This window comes from Camelus dromedarius, chromosome 5, assembly GCF_036321535.1.
Source record: "Camelus dromedarius isolate mCamDro1 chromosome 5, mCamDro1.pat, whole genome shotgun sequence".
NCBI classification, from domain to species: Eukaryota; Metazoa; Chordata; class Mammalia; order Artiodactyla; family Camelidae; genus Camelus; species Camelus dromedarius.
Genome location: NC_087440.1, coordinates 30,410,295 through 30,430,511, shown reverse-complemented (window position 1 = coordinate 30,430,511; position 20,217 = coordinate 30,410,295). Strand labels below are relative to the sequence as shown.

The following is a 20,217-nucleotide window of genomic DNA, read 5'->3' as shown; positions in this document are numbered from 1 at the left end:
AAGAAGTGGTAAACAGAAAAGCCTTCTAGGAATTTAAAAAATACAAAGGGAAGATTGACTGTCATTTTTTTAGTTAGGAAGGGAAGAATTCAGTAGTTCTATCCAGTTTTGCAGCAAAACAAATGGGCTGTGAAAGTCTGGTGAACGCTAACTTTATCCATTCTTCAGGACGCTGTCAGCTTGTTCTCATCTGAATACCTTAATTACAATAGATAGCTGTAAGTACCTTAAGGAAAATTAGGTATACCTTATTTCCAGTTTCTGTCAAATTAATTTTTTTTTGTTATACTGCCCACCTGACAAAGATTTTCTTTTCGAAATATTGTTCATCTGTACTTTAGAGTTTCTTAGCTATTCTAAAAGAAAAAGAATGGTCTTGCCAGCTTACCTGGCACTTCACTTAAGCATATAAAAATACCTAAAGAAATATTGTGTTAACTTCTGGTGTGTTACAGTCTGCTCTAAAGAAGTAAACAGGGGAAGGGGACGGTAGAGTTTATTCTGTCCATAGTTTAGAATATTCTCTGCCTGGTACTAGTAGAACATAGATGTCTAATTCTAAAACTAAAGCCCCTTTCCTCTCTGTGATGCTGATAGAATGAAAGTAATAAGAGCAGCTTTGACAAAATGATTGAAGCCATTAAAGAAAGCAAGAATGGCAAGAAGATTGGAGTGTTCAGCAAAGACAAGTTCCCAGGAGAGTTCATGAAGAGCTGGAATGACTGCCTCAACAAAGAGGGCTTTGACAAAGTAAGACGGCTCCCGGAAACACGCACGTTGAGAGTTAAGAAGACACACTTGTGACGGGCTTCCATAACGCATAGTGCAGAGGGTTTGCTTTGGGAAAACTGTATATTCACAGTTCCATTTTTCATTCCCTCTGGCTGAGCAGTAAGTCAGTTTAACTTTCCGATTAGGAATGATGCATTCAGGAGATAGTCCAGCTTCTTCAGAGGGAAACTGAAAAAAATCTCTTGCCCCCAAAACTTTCTGATTTTTTCTTTTTCTTCACTCTCTTGTCTTCTTTCTTCAGCCTTTACAAAAACCTCAAGAGAGAGGCATGTACATTTGCATTTTAAGTGGTACATTAGTTTAAAGCATCTTAGAATATGCACAGTGTCGTGGTAAAGGGCTATCTCAGATAGTTATTCAATCCCAGAAGAGAATATTTATACATTCTGCAAACTGTTGATGAATAGTTTGCTAAATAACCAAATATCATCACTGATAGTATTCAGATTGGGAGAGATGTATTTCTTGAGCAATTCTGTATCTGCATGTTGGAAACTCTGTATGACTTTGACTGCAGATAGACATCAGTGCAGTTGTGGCCTATACCATTGCTGTGAAGGAGGACGGAGAACTCAACCTAATGAAGAAAGCAGCCAGCATCACCTCTGAGGTCTTCAACAAATTCTTCAAGGAGAGAGTCATGGAAATAGTCGATGCAGATGAGGTAAATGGAGAAGGGGAGGGTTTTCTGCTGTTTTAATGAAGGAGAAGCAAGTCCCTGCTGTGCAGCGTTTTTTGATGTGTGTTCAACTTCCTTTAAAACATAAGTTGATGTGTAATTGTGCTGGCTCTCTTTCAAAACAGTGATAAACCTGCACTGTAGTTTCTTGAGGTTACCCAGTATTCTATTTGCGAATCCACGTATTCTTTAAATTTGCTTTGCATGTACACCAGTGTATCAGCCGGCGTATAAACCAATCCATAAGACTTCTATAGCATCCTAAATGATATCAAGATATATCTTGTCTTCAAATGGTAGTGTCCAAAAATCCAACACCCGTCTGCCACCCTCTAGTAAGAATTATTTTATTTCTGTGTATACTTACAGAAAGTTCGACACAGCAAACTGGCCGAGTCTGTAGAAAAGGCCATTGAAGAGAAAAAATACCTAGCTGGGGCAGACCCTTCTACTGTGGAAATGTGTTACCCTCCTATCATTCAGAGTGGCGGCAACTATAACCTCAAGTTCAGTGTGGTGAGGTGAGTAGGAAAATTTCAAAATAGAACAACCACCAGGGCATTTCAACTTTTAGCTTATTTTTTCTTGGATTCATTCTAGAATTCAAAAAAGTAGGAGTAAAAATAACCATTAGTCTGCCTTCTACATTATCTTTTTCTCTTATTCTCTGCATATTTTTATTTTGTTTCACATAGTTACTTATTTCTCACTTGAGCATTTGACTGTAAGCATTTTCTAGATGATTAAAAATGCCTCAAAAAAGTGCAACGCATGTTGGAGAAAAACATTAATATCTTATTAGATGTATCATAGTGTAACTCCCCTCCTAACTTTTAAAAATACCGTAAACAATGCTGTTTGTCCTGGTTGGAAGGAAAGGACTAATTCAGAGAGAACTCATGGTGGACTGGTGGAAAGATGATGCCTCACAGCCATGCTGTTAGACCGCGATGAACAAGACCCAGTGTATCGTCTGCATGTTTAGGATGCAACAACTTTTACTGAATTTTTATCCTGAAAGTCTTGGTCCCTAATTTTGCTCCAGAACCTTTACGAACTGTTTTTTAAATTTAGATCCATTTTCCACTTCAGCTTTGGGGTGTAGCAGGGAAAGGCCGTGATTGCAGGTGCTGTGTGCTAGTGATACTAATGACTTCGCCATTTTGAGTAATGAAATGGTTTCCTCTTTTGGTCTCAAGTGACAAGAACCACATGCATTTTGGGGCCATTACCTGTGCCATGGGCATTCGCTTCAAATCTTACTGCTCCAACCTTGTTCGCACTTTGATGGTCGATCCTTCTCAGGAGGTTCAAGAAAATTACAACTTTCTGCTTCAGCTTCAAGAGGAGCTGCTAAAGGAATTAAGACATGGTGAGGTCCCTTAGAAAAGGAGGTTTAGCATTTGAGCAATCATGTAAGAAAAATGTCTGTAGTACTTTTTATTCCTGACGCCCTTGTACTATAAATAGAGTTAGATTTTACTAACTCAAATCATCCCAGCAGTTAGTTCTTCAGTCTCCTTTTATGCATGAGTGGTTGTGGTTTTATATTGATGTTTATAAACACCTTTCTGACTATTTAGGCTACTGTGTCTAGATCTTCATAAAATACCATGGCATTATTACTGTTTAGAAAGTCCTGAGGAGTATCTGTCCCAACAGAGTGTGTAATGTTAATCCTACATTGAATGGATACCAGGAATCTTAGTTTGAGAGCAGAACTAATAGCAACCCTGCTAGGCAAGCAACCGCCTACCTCGAGAGCTTGATACCTCTTTTGCCTTGAGACTCTCCACTCCCAATTGGCTAAATGGGACTTTATGTTTTCTGCCTTTAAACCACTTTGTAAGCCCACTCGTGTTTCCCAGAGCTTCCAGACACCATTCGCCCATGATTTCTCATATCAATGAGAATAAAGACCCTTCGGAGGCTACCCTATCTGGGTTCCTCTGGCTGGGAGTACATATTCATATCCTAGGTCCTGAACAGTTAAGATCAGAGTTCTAACAGTGATTCACCCATTCAGTCCAGCTTTTCAAAATGTGTAGTAACTTTAATATGATGCCATTATCAACTCTTAAATGATTTTACTGAGACCAGGTGGGGTTTCACTGGATCAGTGATTCTCAAACAGTGTAATTAAAGAATGACCAGGTAGTTTTTTAAAATGCAAATTTCTAAGCCCTACCACTCCTGCAGCTGCATGCCATATTTGATGCTTTGAGAAACCTTGCTTTAGGGGGACTTAATAGGTGAAAAAAAATTGATTTAAAAAATGTGATTTTTTTTTCCCCCCAAAATGCTTTAATGTCTCCTTTCTGTCTTGTCATTAGGTGTGAAGATATGTGATGTATATAATGCTGTCATGGATGTGGTTAAAAAGCAGAAGCCAGAGCTGCTAAACAAAATTACCAAAAACCTAGGGTAAGATGCTCTGATGTACGTTGTCACTCTCAGTCAGTTTTCATGACTGGCAGTGGTCAGGCAAAATATTCTTAAATGATTCAACCAATATTTATGGACTGTTAAACTTAGTTGTGCATCAGACACATAGTGTTATCAGAGAATGTGAGGAATATTTAAGTTCTACTCCCAGTGATTGGGTGGAGATTTATCTAGACCAATGTAGAGATGCTAGTAGGTGTTCCAGGCTTAAGTTCCAAATATGAAGAGACATTAACATTACATACTATATTTCCTCTCTTAGAACACCTTAGCTCACGTTTACAAATTACTCTGAGATGTTCTACTGTTTAATGTTTTTTAAACTTTTATTTAATCCAGTGTTTCTCAAATGTATTTGACCATTGAATACCTGAAAGTACCTAATAACATCTTACAGAACCAAAAACATTTGAGAAACAAGAACTCTAGACAGTCTCCTTACATGGAAGCTAGTTGGGTATATAGTTTATTTCTGAACTTCTATGATGGACAGGAGGAAATATATTGACCTATACCAAGTCTTGGCCTAGCTGACTTAATCCAGTTGTCAACATTCTACTAAAAATTCCTCATTTTATCCGATTATTACACATTCTTTTAGTAATGTGCCCTTTAACAGTCTCTGCCAAGTTGTTTATAGGAAAACTCGCAGCTTGATTTCATGGTAGATTAAAATGTAAATATCAATGAATAAGTTAAAAATAAAAGCTTGATATAGTAAGTGTTACATGTAGTACTTAATTAGGAAGTTATTTTCGATATATTAATGACCTGAAGACTCCTCAGATTCACTTCCTTAACTGACTGATCAGCAGGGACAGATCACTCAACATGTTTGCCTGCTTTACCTTGAAAATTGTAATTGGATATATTGTACTTGACTCAGGTTGGAGGTCTTTTGGCCTATTGTTGAAGTTTCTCTTCATTTCATTTTTAGGTTTGGAATGGGAATTGAATTCCGTGAAGGCTCTTTAGTAATTAATAGCAAAAATCAATATAAACTGAAGAAAGGTGAGTTTTACATATAGGCAATAGCAAAATAACTTTTTTTGAATAATCTCCTTTAGCTTCATCTCCTTTTCTGTATAAAATCTACACTTCTCCATCCTTCACAGTCATTGACTGAATTCCTGTTTTGCTGTTTTAGGAATGGTTTTCAGCATCAATCTGGGTTTCTCAGATCTGACTAATAAGGAAGGGAAGAAACCGGAAGAGAAAACCTATGCCCTGTTCATTGGTGACACAGTGCTTGTGGATGAGGTGTGTGTTGCTTCTTCAGCTTTGAGTGTTCATGAACTGACTTTGGAGCACATTTTTTACCCTATGGTTCCCCCCCCCCCCTTTTTTTTTTAAATTGAAGTATAGTTGATTTACAGTATTCTGGTAGTTGAAGCAAAGTGATTCAGTTTTATATATATATCCTTTTTCAGATTATTTTCCATTGCGGACTATTACAAGATATTGAATATAGTTTCCTGTGTTACACAGTAATTCCTTACTGCTTTTCTGTTTTACATGGTTTATTCCTTTTTATCATTTGTTGAATGCTAGATAAGGGGAAAGAGATCCCTGTGACAGCCTGACCTAATATAGCTAGGAATAGAGGTTATAGTCCAAGCACAGGGTGTATATATATATTTCTTTTTTTTTAGAAGCTTTTTTGTTTGTTTTTTGAGGTATAGTCAGTTTACAATGTTGTGTCACTTTCTGGTGTACAGCACAGTGACATACATAGATACACATGTATTCATTTTCATCATAAGCTGCTACAAGATACTGAATATAGTTCCCTGTGCTACACAATATAAACTTGTTCATCTATTTTATATATACCAGGCAATATCTACAAATCTCGAACTCCCACTTTATCCCTTCCCACCCTCTCCCCGCCGGCAACCACAAGTCTGTACTCTATGTCTGTAAGCACAGGGAATATTTAAACAAAACAAAACACTGTATCACCTTGTGACTTGAGCCTTGATGATGATAACATCAGGAACTGGTTCTAATAATGGAGGTGATTTTTTTTAATAATGGCTTTATTGAGCTACAGTTTACATACCATGCAATTAAAGTATACAATTTAGTGGTTTTTAGAATATTCACAATTATGCAGCCATCACCACAATTTAATTTTAGAACATTTCATCACCTCAGAAAAAAACCCTGTGCTCATTAGCAGTCACTCTCCAATCCCCTCCCTCCCTGCCTCCCCAGGCCTAGGCAACGACTTTCTGTCTCTAAGGATTTGCCTTTTCTGGACATTTGTGGTCTTTTCTGACTGATTTCATTCACTTAGCAGGAACTGAGTCTTAATAATAGTAAATGCTTATTATAAGCTGAGGACTTTAATGCATTAATTCATTTAATCCTCACAATAACCCTATGAAGTACATACTCTTATTCTCATATGCAGGTAAAGAAACCGAGACACAGGGAAGTCTTTAGTAACCTGCCAAATGTCACAGAGCTAGGAAGTGATTGAGCCAGGTTTCAAACCAAGCCTGTATTCTTAATCATTATCCCGGTGTTCCCTCCCATATTGTAGTTCCCCGTGTGTGGTTGAGAAGATAAAAACTGTTTTTATTTGTAGTCAAAGAGTTTTTAGTATCCAGAAGCTTCAGAGCATTGCCCCGCTATTTACTAGGTTAGAAAGTGAAAGTGCTGAAGTTCTCTTACAGATGTCTGACTTCCTTCTTTTCTTCCAGGATGGCCCGGCTACTGTTCTCACTTCTGTGAAGAAGAAAGTGAAGAATGTGGGGATCTTTCTAAAGGTAGGAAGGCGGTAGATGAGTGGTAGAGGAAGTTTGGTACAATGAAGAGGACAGGCAATATTGGCTAAAAAAAAATTAAGGCCTGAGTTTCTGATTGTGATTTTTTTCCTCCCCTAGAATGAGGATGAGGAGGAAGAGGAAGAGGAGAAAGATGAAGCTGAGGACCTGTTGGGAAGAGGGTCTCGAGCAGCATTACTTACAGAACGAACACGAGTGAGTCTGCTGTCTTAAACTGCATGGATCTCCTATCTGTCGTGGTTCACATTTTCTGAGAACTTGGGTTTTCCCTTCTCTAGAATGAAATGACTGCAGAGGAGAAGCGAAGAGCACATCAAAAAGAACTGGCAGCTCAACTCAATGAGGAAGCGAAGAGGCGGTTGACTGAACAGAAGGGGGAACAGCAGATTCAGAAGTAAGAGTCTGCACTGAGCAGTAACGTTGTCTTAGGGTTACACATGATTTGCAGAAATTTCTCAAAAATATTTTTTTATTCCCACTTCAGAGCTCGCAAATCTAACGTGTCCTATAAAAACCCGTCTTTGATGCCTAAGGAACCACATATTCGAGAGATGAAGATCTATATTGATAAGAAATATGAGACTGTAATAATGCCCGTGTTTGGCATTGCGACGCCTTTTCACATTGCCACAATCAAGGTACTGACGTGGACAGGTTCCGTCTAAACTATTTAGAACCATAGATTATTGTTCCGTCTGCATCGTCTCCCCGACGCTCTGCTCCTTCTGACTCTAGCTTCCCTCGTTACTGGTTTCCCCCCTCCCTGATCTTTTGCTGTCATTTTTCTCTCCTTCCCAGTTTGCACTTTGAAGAAAGTTAAATGATCTAGTCTTAGAAACATAATTTGCCTGTCTCTCTTTAAATTTTAAGCATCTTTTAACATGTAGTCATACACGTGGCACAAGGTACGTTAAGAACTCAGTGATTCTTTTGGAAACACACATTCGGTCATATGAAAAGATAAGCTAAATGCTCAGTTTAGTAGCTTTAGATTAAGATTTACAGGCTAGGCTTACCAGTCAGCTTGTAACTACTAACTTAATTTTAGTATCTCTGTAACTACTTATCTTTATCTAGGGACAAAATCTATTTGTTTCTTTGGCTAATGCTTTTCCTTTGTTTGAACAGAATATAAGTATGTCTGTGGAAGGAGATTATACTTACCTGAGAATCAACTTCTATTGCCCAGGCAGTGCTCTGGGCAGGAATGAGGGCAACATCTTTCCTAACCCAGAAGCCACTTTTGTCAAGGAAATGTGAGTACCCAGGAAAGCAGCCCTCCCCAAATCTCTGTTGGCTGGAGTGGTCGGTACCTGCATTCTCTGTGCTGTGTCCTCCCCCATCCAGTGAGTGGCAGCGCCTCCCTCTGTGGCACTTGATTAGAGTCACCTTCCTGGCTTTGAACTGTTTTGAGGATGCAACCTAATTTAGAATCCTCATGAAAATGTTTTATCCTTACTATATACATATTTTGTGATAAAATCTCAAATGTGTGCCAATTTGGAGTCTGTTCATTCATAATGTGGAATAGGACAATTTGGGGAAGTTTATGCCACATTTGAAAAATAAGTGTGATTCCCCCACCCTGTGGATTAGCCATTTATAATATTTTCTGTTTAAAAGAGAAGAAAGGGAAGTTTGTTTTGTTTTATTTCGTTTTCAGCTTTCCGGGCATTGTTTCCCCAGTCAGTGGTACCTTTTTCTCCTAAAAGATACTAAGCCAGTTATGAAACATAGTAGTAGATGCAGGTTACCTCGCCTGATAGAGCACCTTTCATAAGTGCTTCCCCTTTTCTGCAGTACATACCGTGCTTCAAATATGAAGGCACCTGGAGAACAGACAGTACCGGCCTTGAACCTGCAGAATGCTTTCCGAATTATAAAAGAAGTGCAGAAGCGTTATAAGACTCGGGAAGCAGAAGAGAAAGAGAAGGAGGTGAGCCTGAACACCCGCAGAGCACCCTTGTGCCGAAGGACATGTGGGTTTGGGGGGCATGGAAAGATACGTGAGGATTCACACTGATTTTCCCTCCTCCCTAGGGCATTGTGAAGCAAGACTCACTGGTGATCAACCTAAACCGGAGTAATCCCAAACTGAAAGACCTGTACATTCGCCCCAACATTGCCCAGAAGAGGATGCAGGGCTCCCTGGAGGCCCACGTCAATGGTATGGCTGCCCCCTCGCGTGCCTGGGCTTTGTTTTCAGGGGCTCCTGTGCGGGAGTGACAGATCAGGGAATGTTGTACGACACGGAAGTGCTGGGAGGAATCTGCCTTTACGCTGCTGTGTAGCCAGAAGGAAGCTCTGTACATCATTCATGTTTCCTCTGACCCTGTTCCTGTCAGCCGGGAAAACTGCAGTGCCTTTTGGCCCAACCTGATGTTCCTTGATACCCAGCTGCTTCCTTTTTTCCTGCCAGGTTTTCGCTTCACCTCTGTCCGAGGAGACAAGGTGGACATTCTGTACAATAACATCAAGCATGCTTTGTTCCAGCCGTGTGATGGGGAGATGATTATTGTCTTGCACTTTCACCTCAAGGTATGCCTTCCTCATCGCTAGCTCGGAGCTTTGGGGCAAGAGCTTTCTGTCACACTCTTCCCTTGAGAATAGTGATGAAAAATACCACTTATCACATAAGATCTTCGAGAGGACTGAATAAAATAATACTTATAAAGTCCACAGTGCCTGACATCTAGAAGGTGCTAGGCATGTTGGTTCCTTTGGTGTGATACGTAATGACCTCCGAATCATGTAAGGTTTTCCCCAAATTCCTGTTTCTAAAATAGAGAATTTTTACTTTAAACAGTTTATTACCAACATAATGTCCAAAGTCCATTCTGATGAATAGGAGTGCTTTTAAAAATTCTTACTCTTTCACAGTCGCAAAGGTCATTTATGATGACACCAGGGATGGTTTAACTGTTTGTACATAAATGCTATCCATGGTTACCAGCATAGATGTTTTAATATTTTTACATTTTGTTGTTATCTTGCCTCTTGGTCTGTCATGTAGACTTTGTCAAGGAAGTCTTACGAGTTCATTCTTGCTCTTGTGCTCTGTGCCCTCAGAACGCCATCATGTTTGGGAAGAAGCGGCACACAGATGTGCAGTTCTACACAGAAGTGGGCGAGATCACCACGGACTTGGGCAAACACCAGCACATGCACGACCGAGACGACCTGTATGCTGAGCAGGTGAAATTCGGTATTTCATTTGCAGGGTAGTGAGATAGGATGCAGTCCAAATCTGAGCTCGATAATTGTTATATTTTATAAATCACCCCTGAAACCGTCTGCAGAACTTGCCAAGTATCTGCTCGGGTGCTGTGCCTCCATGGCTTATGGATTAGACTTAGGTTTTGCAGGCTCAGCTCTGCGGTTAATGGTCTGGCGGCCTGTGAGAAGGTATCTGTGTTAGGGTCAGAGCTCTGAGAGTTCAGGGCTACAAAAACACTTCAGACTTTTTGAAGGGTTTACTATTAACAAGAAAAGTGATAGCTATCGTTAATTAGTATTTTTTTCTTTTACAGATGGAAAGAGAAATGAGGCACAAACTGAAAACAGCCTTTAAAAATTTCATTGAGAAAGTAGAGGCTCTGACTAAGGAGGAACTGGAATTTGAAGTGCCTTTTAGGGACTTGGGGTAACGTATCTCATCTTTTGGCCTTTAGAAAAATGTTATTCTTCCTTTAATAGTAATTTAACATATGCTGTCCTTTTTCTTATGATTAATAACTTGAGACATCCAATCCCTCTTCAGAATTTTTAAGGGCTGGGATGGATGGGTAGGACTGAGAGGCTTCCTCTGGAAGTCGGTCTCCAGCGAGCGGCTGGAGTTGTGTTTGGAATGGGAAAGGGCAAGCAGCTTACTGTGGGGACAGCAGCTTCTCTTGCAGCGAGCCCCGTCTTATGCGAGTTTCCTACTCTCTTTCAGGTTTAATGGAGCGCCCTATAGGAGCACCTGCCTCCTTCAGCCCACCAGCAGCGCGCTGGTAAATGCTACAGAATGGGTGCGTATGTCCGACTTCCTTTCAGTAAGAAAATTGTTAGAGAAAAGAAAGCAAGAGGGTAGGTGTTCTGAAAACTAAGTCCTCAGTATTTTTTACAATTTTAATTTTTGATATTTACTTATTGTAGATATAAAACTTATTGAGGAAATAATTCTTAAAATGTCTCTTTAAATAGTTTTTAAAAATAGTTTCTTTACGTAATTTCCTTAAGTGTATATTCCCCTTGAGGAAAGATTTTGATCTCACAGATTCTTTTATTAGGGCTTCTTGGTATGTTGTATTGCTTTTAGTGTTTACTCCAAAACGCAAACAAACAAAAATAGTTCAGTGATTTTTAGATCCTGGAACTGTTTGAAAATGCAGTGCTTTGTGGGAACTAGTTTTATGAAAATAATTCTGTTCTTCCCTGACAGCCACCTTTCGTGGTGACGTTGGATGAAGTGGAGCTGATTCACTTTGAGCGAGTCCAGTTTCACCTGAAGAACTTCGACATGGTGATCGTCTACAAGGACTACAGCAAGAAGGTGACGATGATCAACGCCATTCCCGTAGCCTCCCTTGACCCCATCAAGGAATGGCTGAAGTAAGTAAATCTGCCAGCAGCCTCCTATGTACCCCATGAGCGCTGTATTATAGAAGATAAATGCGGCATGTCGTCCATAAAATCTGCTGGTGTACTTAAGCGAAACTGCCTCTGGGTTGAGTTGCAGACCAGGACTTAAAAAGTGGGGATCCATTAGACGTAGAGCACTGTTTCTCGATTACCAAATAAGAGTTTGTGGGTACTTATGCAAGGAAAATCAGTCTAATACATTTTTTTGACTTGATAGATGTATAAGAAGATTTACACATGTGTATAATAAATAATTTACAAAAAGTGGGTGCTGTTTCTTAGTAGTTCTCTATTTTTACTGAATGATGAGATAGAATATATTTTTACTTTAGCCTTACACATCCATATACTTATACTTCAACTAAAAGAACTTCTCATGGAAGCACCAGAATCCTAATAAAGAGGGAGCTGTCACTACCTAGGTAAAGGGTGAGGCTGGTGTAGCCATGAATCTAGTCGGCTCTGCCCTTCTTCCCCTCTCCAATTATCTGTGAAGGGGAGGTGCTATAAATTTAAGTCTCTCCTTTCTTAAGAAATGGATTGAGAGCTTAGAAGTAGACTGTGAGAAAGATACAAATGTATGGTTTCCATGAGGATTTTCCTAAAAAACATATGCAGGTAAGTGCTATGGTATCACAGATATTTATAAATTTGCATGACTTTTTAAAATCAGCTCTGTTGGAATATAGCTTACATATAATAAAATTCATCAATTTAAGTACATGATTTGATGGGTTCTTACAACTGTGTACACATTTGTATCTACCATCATTATCAAGATATAGAATGTTTCCTTTACTCCTAAAAACTCCTCATACCCCTTTGTAGTCAGTACCCTCCCTTCCACCCTGTCACTGGTTTCTGTCACTGTGTTTTCTTCTAGAATTTCACATAAATGGAATCATTCAAGTATGTAATCTTTTGTATCTCCATCCTTCACTTGGCATAATATTTTTGAAATTTACCCAAGTTGCTGTACCCATCAGTACTATATTCCATTTTATTATTGAAGAGTATTCCACAGTATGGGTGTTCCATTCTTTGTTTACCCATCTACCAGTGAAGAGACGTTTGGGTTCTTACCATTTGGGGGCTCTTATGAATGAATAGCTGCTGTAAATAAGATGTTCAGGTCTCTGTATGGACGTTATGTTTTCCTTTCTCTTGGATAAACGACCTAAAAGTGGGATCGCTGGGTTGTATGGTGCATGGTTAAGTGTATGTTTTGCTTTGTAAGAAACTACCAAATCATTTTCCAAAGTGGCTGGAAAAGCTGCAGGATATGAGATTTGTAGTTGCTCCGCGTTCTCACCAACACTTGATGTTGTTAGTCTTTTCAGTATTAGCCGTTGTGATGGGTGGTAGGGCTGTCTCCTTGTGGTTTCAGTTTGCATTTCCATGATGACTGTTGACTTTGAGCATCTTTTTGTATGCTTATGTGTCATCCTATACTTTTGATGAAGTATATTCATGGTTTTTGCCTGTGTTAAAAATAGACTGCTTGTCTTATTGCTGGATGGAAGTCCATCGGACACAGGTTTTGCATATATTTTCTTCCAGTAGTTTCTATGCCTTTTCGTTTCTTTAAGTGTCTTTTAAACACAGAGTCTAGATTTTTCATGAAATGTGTTTGATCAACTTTTTCTTTTGTAATTTGTGCTCTGTATGTCTTAACCTAATACATTTTGCCTAACCCAAAGTCATAGAAGTTCTCCATTTTCTTCTAGAGTTCCACAGCTTTAGGTCTTATATTCAGGTCTGATCAATTTTGAGCTAATATTTTACTGTGGTGTAAGGATCAAGGTTCATATTTTGCATGTATGTAGCCAATTATTCTAGTACCATTTGTTGAAAAGATTATCCCTTACCCATTGAATTACCTTGACATCTTTATTTTTTAAAAAAGAAAAAAAGCCATGTAGGAGAGGGGTCTATTTCTGGATTGCACTCTGTTCCATTGTTTTATGTGTGTCCTTACACTGGTAATGCACTGTCATGAATATTATAGCTTTATAGTAAATTTTGAAGTCAGGTAGTGTAAGTCTTCCAATTTTGTTCCTTTTCAAAGTTGGCTATTATTATATTGGCTGTTCTGCGTGAATTCTAGAATCAACTTGTGTCCCTCAACAAACTAGTTGTAAGTTACAATATTATTTCTGCAGTCTATGTTGATGTCCCCTTTCCTTCCCAATAACTAATCATTTCTTTCTTTTTATTGGCTAGAGATTTATCAAAAGTGGCTTACTTGGAGACCCTATATATTTGGGTCTCACTTTAATCCATTCTGAGAATGTCTGCCTTTTAATTGGGTTGCTGAGAACAGACCATTTACATTTAATATAATTATCAATATGGCTGGGTTTAAGTCTCCCATCTTTGTTTGTTTTCCCATCTGTTCTCTGTTGCTTTTCTCCTCTTTTTATGCTTTCTTTTAGATTAATTTTATGACTCTTCTTGATTATCTTCATAGTTGGCTGATTAGCCACGCCTCTTTATTTTACTTTCATAATGATTGTTCTGAGATTTATATACACATCTTTAACTTAGCACTTTGAGTCTGTATTCAAATAAAGTTCCACCTCTATTGGAAATTCTTATGCTTCTGTTTATCTTCTGTCCTTTCTGCTGTTATCATATATTTTACTTCTAATATGCTATGAATTCCTCAGTTAAGTGTCATTATTTCAGCTTCAAAACAGTTATCCTTTAATTTACAAAATGGGACGGTGGTCTTCTATATTTATTCACATATTTACCATTCCCAGAGCTGTTCATTCCATTGTATAGTTCCACAGGGGTTTTGGTCCTATGCTGCTTTTTATCCAATATTTGAAAACTTGTTTCATATTTTATTCAGTTTTTTAGTTGTTTAAGGGGGAAAAGTAAATCTAGCCTTGGTCTCTCCGTCACAGCTAGCAGCAGAAGCTGCACTGTGTCTGATAGTGCCTCTAGTGGATTCATGCCGCGCGCTCAGACAGGTTTTATGCTGAAGGTTTCTTGTGATCCTTTGTTGTTTTTTGGGTTTTTCTTTTCTCTTCCCACCCACTTTGATTGATTCTGTTCTCCTCAGTAGAAGTGGACAAATGTCATTTGAGCATTTCTTAACATAGTGCATTTGAAGTACTAAAGAAAAAACATGGTTACTTTGTCATGAGGGCCGGTCGAGTACATCCTGGTGGCTTAGGGCAAAGAGTACCTGCTCCTACCTATGAAAAGATTATCTGCTCTTCAGAGATGCGAACGACCTAGGTGACACAGGATATTCTCAAAATAGGGAGGATTGATTTTGACTCTGTAATGTTATTTTTTTCAGTTCCTGTGACCTGAAGTACACAGAAGGAGTACAGTCCCTCAACTGGACTAAAATCATGAAGACCATTGTCGACGACCCTGAGGGCTTCTTCGAACAAGGTGGCTGGTCTTTCCTGGAGCCTGAGGGTGAGGTGCGTGAGTGTGGGGTTTCTTTTCTGGTACACAGTGCTGCCCGTCATCATTTGAAGGGCGGTCAGGAGAATGCCAGACAAGTAGTACCTAAGGGACCAGACCACATGGGAGAAGCTCTGGACACAGCTTGGTATTGTTGTTTCGCAAGTTAGTTTGACAGGTAAATGATAAATTAATTGGGCATCGGGTAGCCACTGACAAGAGTTCTTTGGAATTCCTTCAGAACTTCCTTCAATTAGTTTCTTAGTACTGGGAAAAAATTCTTCAGGTCATCTTGCAAAGCAGTTTTCTGGAAAATGGTCTTCCCACCTCTGCATAAGGCATTGTTACCAAGTGTATTTCTGTGGTTAGTTTTCCTGGGTAAAAAAACAATGAAGTGAATCTTTAAGAAATATGAATTAGATATTTAGGGTATTTAATTGATTATTGTCCCTTACTAGTAATTTTAAGTTAAGTCTTTTTATTTCTTGATCATTCAGGTTTTTGGTCGTTTTATTTTTTCATATAAAACAGAAATAATGCTGGTTTGCTAAGTGGGTTGAATTAATTCATTAAGTTAATGTAGTGAATGCCAAAAACCTCCCGTCTATAGTATTATGCTCTGACTCACCAGGGGAGTGATGCTGAGGAAGGGGATTCGGAGTCTGAAATCGAAGATGAGACTTTTAATCCTTCAGAAGATGACTATGAAGAGGAGGAGGAGGACAGTGATGAAGACTATTCATCAGAAGCTGAAGAATCAGGTTAGTCTTTATAGGGAAAAGTTTTCACTACTTCTTAACCTCATGTCATTTTTGGAGGCTTGTAGAAAGGAAGAATTTTATTCCATTTCCATGCCTGTCTAATAACTAATGCTTAATTTTACTCCAGATTATTCCAAGGAATCATTGGGCAGTGAAGAGGAGAGTGGAAAGGATTGGGATGAACTGGAGGAAGAAGCCCGAAAAGGTAAATTTTTGTTGTTTTATCTTTTTTGAAGCACAAATTTCATTATATCAAGAAACTATTTGCCTAGTAAGAGTAACATAAGAACAATGTAAAACTGGTGTGGAACCACAGCCACAACTTCATTGACCAAAGGAGAAATGAGGTCTGGAATGTTCCATATTCCCCACGTGGCGTGACTCTGCCAGCTTGGATGCTTTTTTCATCTGCTCAAGCCCTTGGTGGGCCCTTAGCCATGGTAATCTTGTGAGACTCCAAAACTAGGCTATTAAGTTACCAAATCTAAGTCCTGTAATAGCCTAACTTTCTGGGCCTCTTCCGAGTTAGGAATGTTTTTGTAGTACTAGTTTTAGTTACTCTGAAACCAAATGCCAAGTGTAAGTTAAAAGATAAAAAGGAAATACCACTGTGCTGTATCCCAAGCATTGAGATGGGTACTTTGCATAGATTACCTTATTTAACCCTAAAACAGTTTTCCACAAAGCTCAGAAAGGTTAACTGCTTGCCCAAGATCACACAACTGGTAAGCAACCAAGTAAAGATTAAAACTTAAGTCTGACCTCAAGGTACAGTGTCTGTGTTGTTTCATGCTGCCCAATAGTATTAGGGACCTAAAGCTAACCTCCAGCTGACAGCGCCACTCTCTGTTTAGCCGACCGTGAAAGTCGTTACGAGGAAGAAGAGGAACAGAGTCGAAGTATGAGCCGGAAGAGGAAGGCGTCTGTGCACAGTTCAGGCCGAGGCTCTAACCGAGGTTCCAGACACAGCTCTGCACCTCCCAAGAAAAAGAGGAAGTAACTTCTGAACTTTGGCTCTCAGCTCCATTCTTCCTCCAGCCAATCTCTGAAAATTTTACATGACATAGAAACTGTATTTTTCCTTTTTTTCCTTTTGAAGTTTGGCCATATGTGTTTATGGGTTTAGGGGGCCATTTATGTGGACCAATCTACTCGGGGAATTCCAGGCCCACCAGGACACGTGCCAATGGCCCCATCCAGATGGCAAGGGAGAAGGTGTTCTTGAAGAAGGGCAGAGGCTTCCGCTGTTAATACCGTTTCATTCCTCTCTCTTCCTGTCACCTTCTGCCAGGACATCGCTGGCTTCCAACTTCTTGTCTTTCGATGTCTCAAAGCTCTATTTCCAAGACATTGGTACATGGTGACCCTTAAGTACCTGTACCATGGTTCTTGACCAGCAGATTTGATCCTCCATCCTTCCCTCCTGCCATGACCTTCCTCACATCTCTCTAAGTTCCCTTTTTGCAGTGCTCAAGAAAAGGTTCTTGGAATTTGCTAATGGTGTGATAAACCATGCAACTCGAGCTAGTGAGGCTGATCGGGCTGGGACCTCTGTCTGAGTTTTCCTGCTCTCTTGCCTCGTGCAGTTCCTGAGGTGCACCTGCTGCCTTGGAAGGCATAAGCAGCAGTGATGCTCCCTGGTTCGGTTTCATCTTCCTTACAAATTTCACACATGGTACAATGGTAGAAGCAAAATTACCACTGTTTCTTTTCTGATATGTCTGAGGAAGAATGGTGGTGCCTCATTACTGCTTCTAGTGAAATCTAGGAGGCTCAAAGGAGTCAACATTTAGATCTGGAAGGGGCAAGTCATGCCTTGGGCCTAGAATATCCCGGTGAGAAGAGAAGAGGAAGGGAGGCCACAGCTACAACACAGCCTCTCGTCACTGCTGCTCCTTATTTTTACTTGTCTTGCATTGTCCTGTATTTATCACATTTCTGTTGAACAGCTTTTTAAGTATTTGGGGAGTTTATCTTGCCATCCTCTCCCTCCTGGTTCTCTGTACCCACCTGTCCCCCTGCAGTTCCTTCTGTGTTCTGTGACTTTAAGAGAAGAGGGGGGAGGGGTTCCAGATTTTGTTTGTTTGTTTTTTTCTCCTTAGCAGTAGGACTTGATATTTTCAATTTTGGAAGAACTAAAAGATAAATAAACTGTGGGGTTTTTTTGTTGTTGTTTTGTTTTTGTAAATTACCTTTTGTGACAGTTCCTTTGCAGTCTAAAAGCAAGCCTGCTTCTCGCCTGGTAGAGTGCTAAAGCGTCAGAGAATAATCCTCTTATCCAGCTAGGATCACAAAAAAAGAAACTTTCATTATTCTAAGCTTTCATCGTTAAGTCGAGCGCTACTAGACATCACAGTAAACCAAGTTAAGGGTATAGCAAGTTACTTTATAAGAGACTTTTTACTATGGTTCCCTCAGTCTAGAAATGGAATAGCGCTTGTTCCATCACGAAAACAAATCTCCAGTCATCTCCTTGTAAATGGCCTGGAGGGCGGCGGCCGCTTGAAGGGACACCTTCAGCCTTCCTATTGGGGTGCTCTGGTCTTCGGGGCTAACAACTGTTGGGAAAAGAAAGAGAAACGTGTCAGACAGCAGCGTCTTGCAGTTAAAAAAACACTTAACTACCTGGTGTTTTCCATGTCAGGTACTGGGGATGCTAAATAAACCAAGTTACTACCTCATTGTTTAGTGGGACTCAATTTGGTGGAAGCCAAAGGACAACGTGGTCATGGTAGTGCAGTATGGTGGGTGCTGTGGTGAAAACTCGGGGTGCTTTGGGAACACGCGCAAGTGGCACCTACAGTCCCTCAGTCTTCAAAAGTTAAAGGTATTCTCAGCAGGAAAGCGCATGCCAAAATGAGGGCAAGTCAGGAAAGCTGCAGGAAATGGTGGAAGTGAAGCTGTGCTGGTAAGCAGGGGCGAGATCATATCAGGCCATTTGCCTTCTAAGGAATTTGGTTTTAACTGAAGGGATTAAAATGGCAGTTTTTATTTGGATTCTAGAAAACCATTCTTTGGAGAGTACGTTTGAAGGCACAAGTAGATCAGGAAGGTAGGTTAAGAGGCCGTCACAGTAATTCAGGAGAGAGAGGAAGGGTTCTCAAGTAGGACAATGGAGGTGGGGACAGATTCTGAACATTTAAGAGGTAAAACCAATGGAATTTTGTGATGAAATCTTGGCAGTGAAGAAATCAGAGTCAAGGAGGACCATTCTGGATGGTGGGTAAGAGGAAACACAAGGTACGAAGTTGTAAGAACAAAGTTTAAGTGCTTCGATGGAAATTTGATCTTAATTGAAGAGTACAGGAGGCCCAAAATAAGTGCTGTGGACTGAACGGCCATGCAGCAATATTTCAAGGAGCTGAGTCCTGAAATGATGAGAGAAGGGAGCTGCAGGGTGAGAATGCAGAGGGTTTTTTTGTTTGTTTTTGTTTTAATTCAGACCAACATGTTTAAAGCCTGAGTGGAAGGAGGCCATAAGGAAATTACTACAAATTTTTCTCTCGATGATTTAAAAAAAAACTCAAAAAGATGCATTCATTGGCTTCAGGGATTGTGAGGTCATCAGAAAAGGCTTAAGGTGGGTGTCCTCACGTGCAAGGGGCACGGGGGTCAGGAAGAGCGTGGCGTGTTTAGGGAGCAGGGACGGACAGAAATTGGGAGAGTTGGGAAACAGCCAACAGAGATGGCACTTGCCACGTGCCCCGAGCACTGTCCTTAAGCATTTTACTTAATCGTCCCTCAATCCTTATGACAACCCTGTGAGGTAGGATCTGCTGATATTCTCATTTTATAGTTGAGGACATAGGTACAGAGAGGTTAAATAACTTGCCCAACATCACAGTTGGTAAGGTACTAGAAGGATATAGTCTTTTCTACCAGCTGAAGTTGAACTTTGTAACCCTTGGTCTAAGAAGTACTCATCAAACATTTTTTATTACGATCAGTGAAAACAATTTTATATCATGACTCAATAAACATGTACACATGATTCACAAAACACTTACCTTATATGCAGTGTACTCTGCAATTTCCTACAGTTTTGGTTTGTTTGTTTTTTTCAAATTCTGGTTGTGATTTACTCCTCTAATGTCACCATCCACCAGTGGGTTGTGACTGGAAATGTGGAAACCATCGGTCTAGTGGGCAATGTTAAATGCCTGCGGCAGCCTAGCAGGCCAGCTAGATGAGCAAAGTCCCAGGTGTGTGAGGCGAGGGAGTACAAGGACTGCACGCAAATACTCAAATGCAAATATTTAAAAAATATCCTGGTCTTACAACAAACAATCTTCAAGACAGATGTAAAGAAGAACGCGGTGGTCACAACTGTACAGAAACACTAGTAGATGGAAATGAGGAGGAAGAAACCATGGACAGGACACCAGTTTAGGAAACCATAAGGGTAGTGGGGATGGAGTCCAAGACGCTTCTGCAATAGGAGGGGCGAGCTTTAGTAACAACACTGTGAGACATGAGGGAGGGGGAGAGTTGGTGTCTACTTAAGAGACTAGGTGCATGAAGACGCATTAAAAGAGAAAGAGTATTAGCTGCCTTTCCAAACCTTACATGCTTAGGAGAGGCCAGAAATTCTGATGTTTCAATTTGATTAAAATTTTAGAAGTGTGTCTTCAAAATTTCCCTATCTTAAACACCAGAGATTCATAATAGATTCTAGTTGTCATAAGGTATATGGGCTAAA

The 20,217-nt window shown here is 39.9% G+C and overlaps 2 protein-coding genes across 5 annotated transcripts in view; one reads left to right on the top strand and one right to left on the bottom strand.

Annotated features, from left to right (window-relative positions):
• The window catches only part of SUPT16H (SPT16 homolog, facilitates chromatin remodeling subunit), a 31,943-nt gene extending 14,256 nt beyond the window's left edge, over window positions 1-17,687 (top strand). The window contains exons 4-26 of the mRNA XM_010990183.3: window positions 598-750; window positions 1,310-1,456; window positions 1,841-1,992; window positions 2,671-2,843; window positions 3,805-3,895; window positions 4,854-4,927; window positions 5,064-5,176; window positions 6,625-6,690; window positions 6,808-6,903; window positions 6,987-7,102; window positions 7,193-7,346; window positions 7,837-7,964; window positions 8,509-8,644; window positions 8,749-8,875; window positions 9,128-9,246; window positions 9,778-9,903; window positions 10,239-10,351; window positions 10,643-10,718; window positions 11,132-11,301; window positions 14,645-14,774; window positions 15,389-15,518; window positions 15,646-15,723; window positions 16,373-17,687. Of these exons, the coding sequence (XP_010988485.1) occupies window positions 598-750; window positions 1,310-1,456; window positions 1,841-1,992; window positions 2,671-2,843; window positions 3,805-3,895; window positions 4,854-4,927; window positions 5,064-5,176; window positions 6,625-6,690; window positions 6,808-6,903; window positions 6,987-7,102; window positions 7,193-7,346; window positions 7,837-7,964; window positions 8,509-8,644; window positions 8,749-8,875; window positions 9,128-9,246; window positions 9,778-9,903; window positions 10,239-10,351; window positions 10,643-10,718; window positions 11,132-11,301; window positions 14,645-14,774; window positions 15,389-15,518; window positions 15,646-15,723; window positions 16,373-16,518 (2,814 nt within the window). The 3' untranslated portion in view covers window positions 16,519-17,687. The remainder of the gene's footprint in view (window positions 1-597; window positions 751-1,309; window positions 1,457-1,840; window positions 1,993-2,670; window positions 2,844-3,804; window positions 3,896-4,853; window positions 4,928-5,063; window positions 5,177-6,624; window positions 6,691-6,807; window positions 6,904-6,986; window positions 7,103-7,192; window positions 7,347-7,836; window positions 7,965-8,508; window positions 8,645-8,748; window positions 8,876-9,127; window positions 9,247-9,777; window positions 9,904-10,238; window positions 10,352-10,642; window positions 10,719-11,131; window positions 11,302-14,644; window positions 14,775-15,388; window positions 15,519-15,645; window positions 15,724-16,372) is intronic.
• A 196-nt stretch (window positions 17,688-17,883) lies between these two features.
• The window catches only part of RPGRIP1 (RPGR interacting protein 1), a 72,754-nt gene continuing 70,420 nt past the window's right edge, over window positions 17,884-20,217 (bottom strand). For all 4 annotated transcript variants that reach the window (XM_064485797.1, XM_010990243.3, XM_064485799.1 and 1 more), the window contains one exon: window positions 17,884-18,076. In XM_064485797.1, coding sequence (XP_064341867.1) covers window positions 17,964-18,076 — 113 coding nt within the window. In that variant the 3' untranslated portion in view covers window positions 17,884-17,963. The remainder of the gene's footprint in view (window positions 18,077-20,217) is intronic.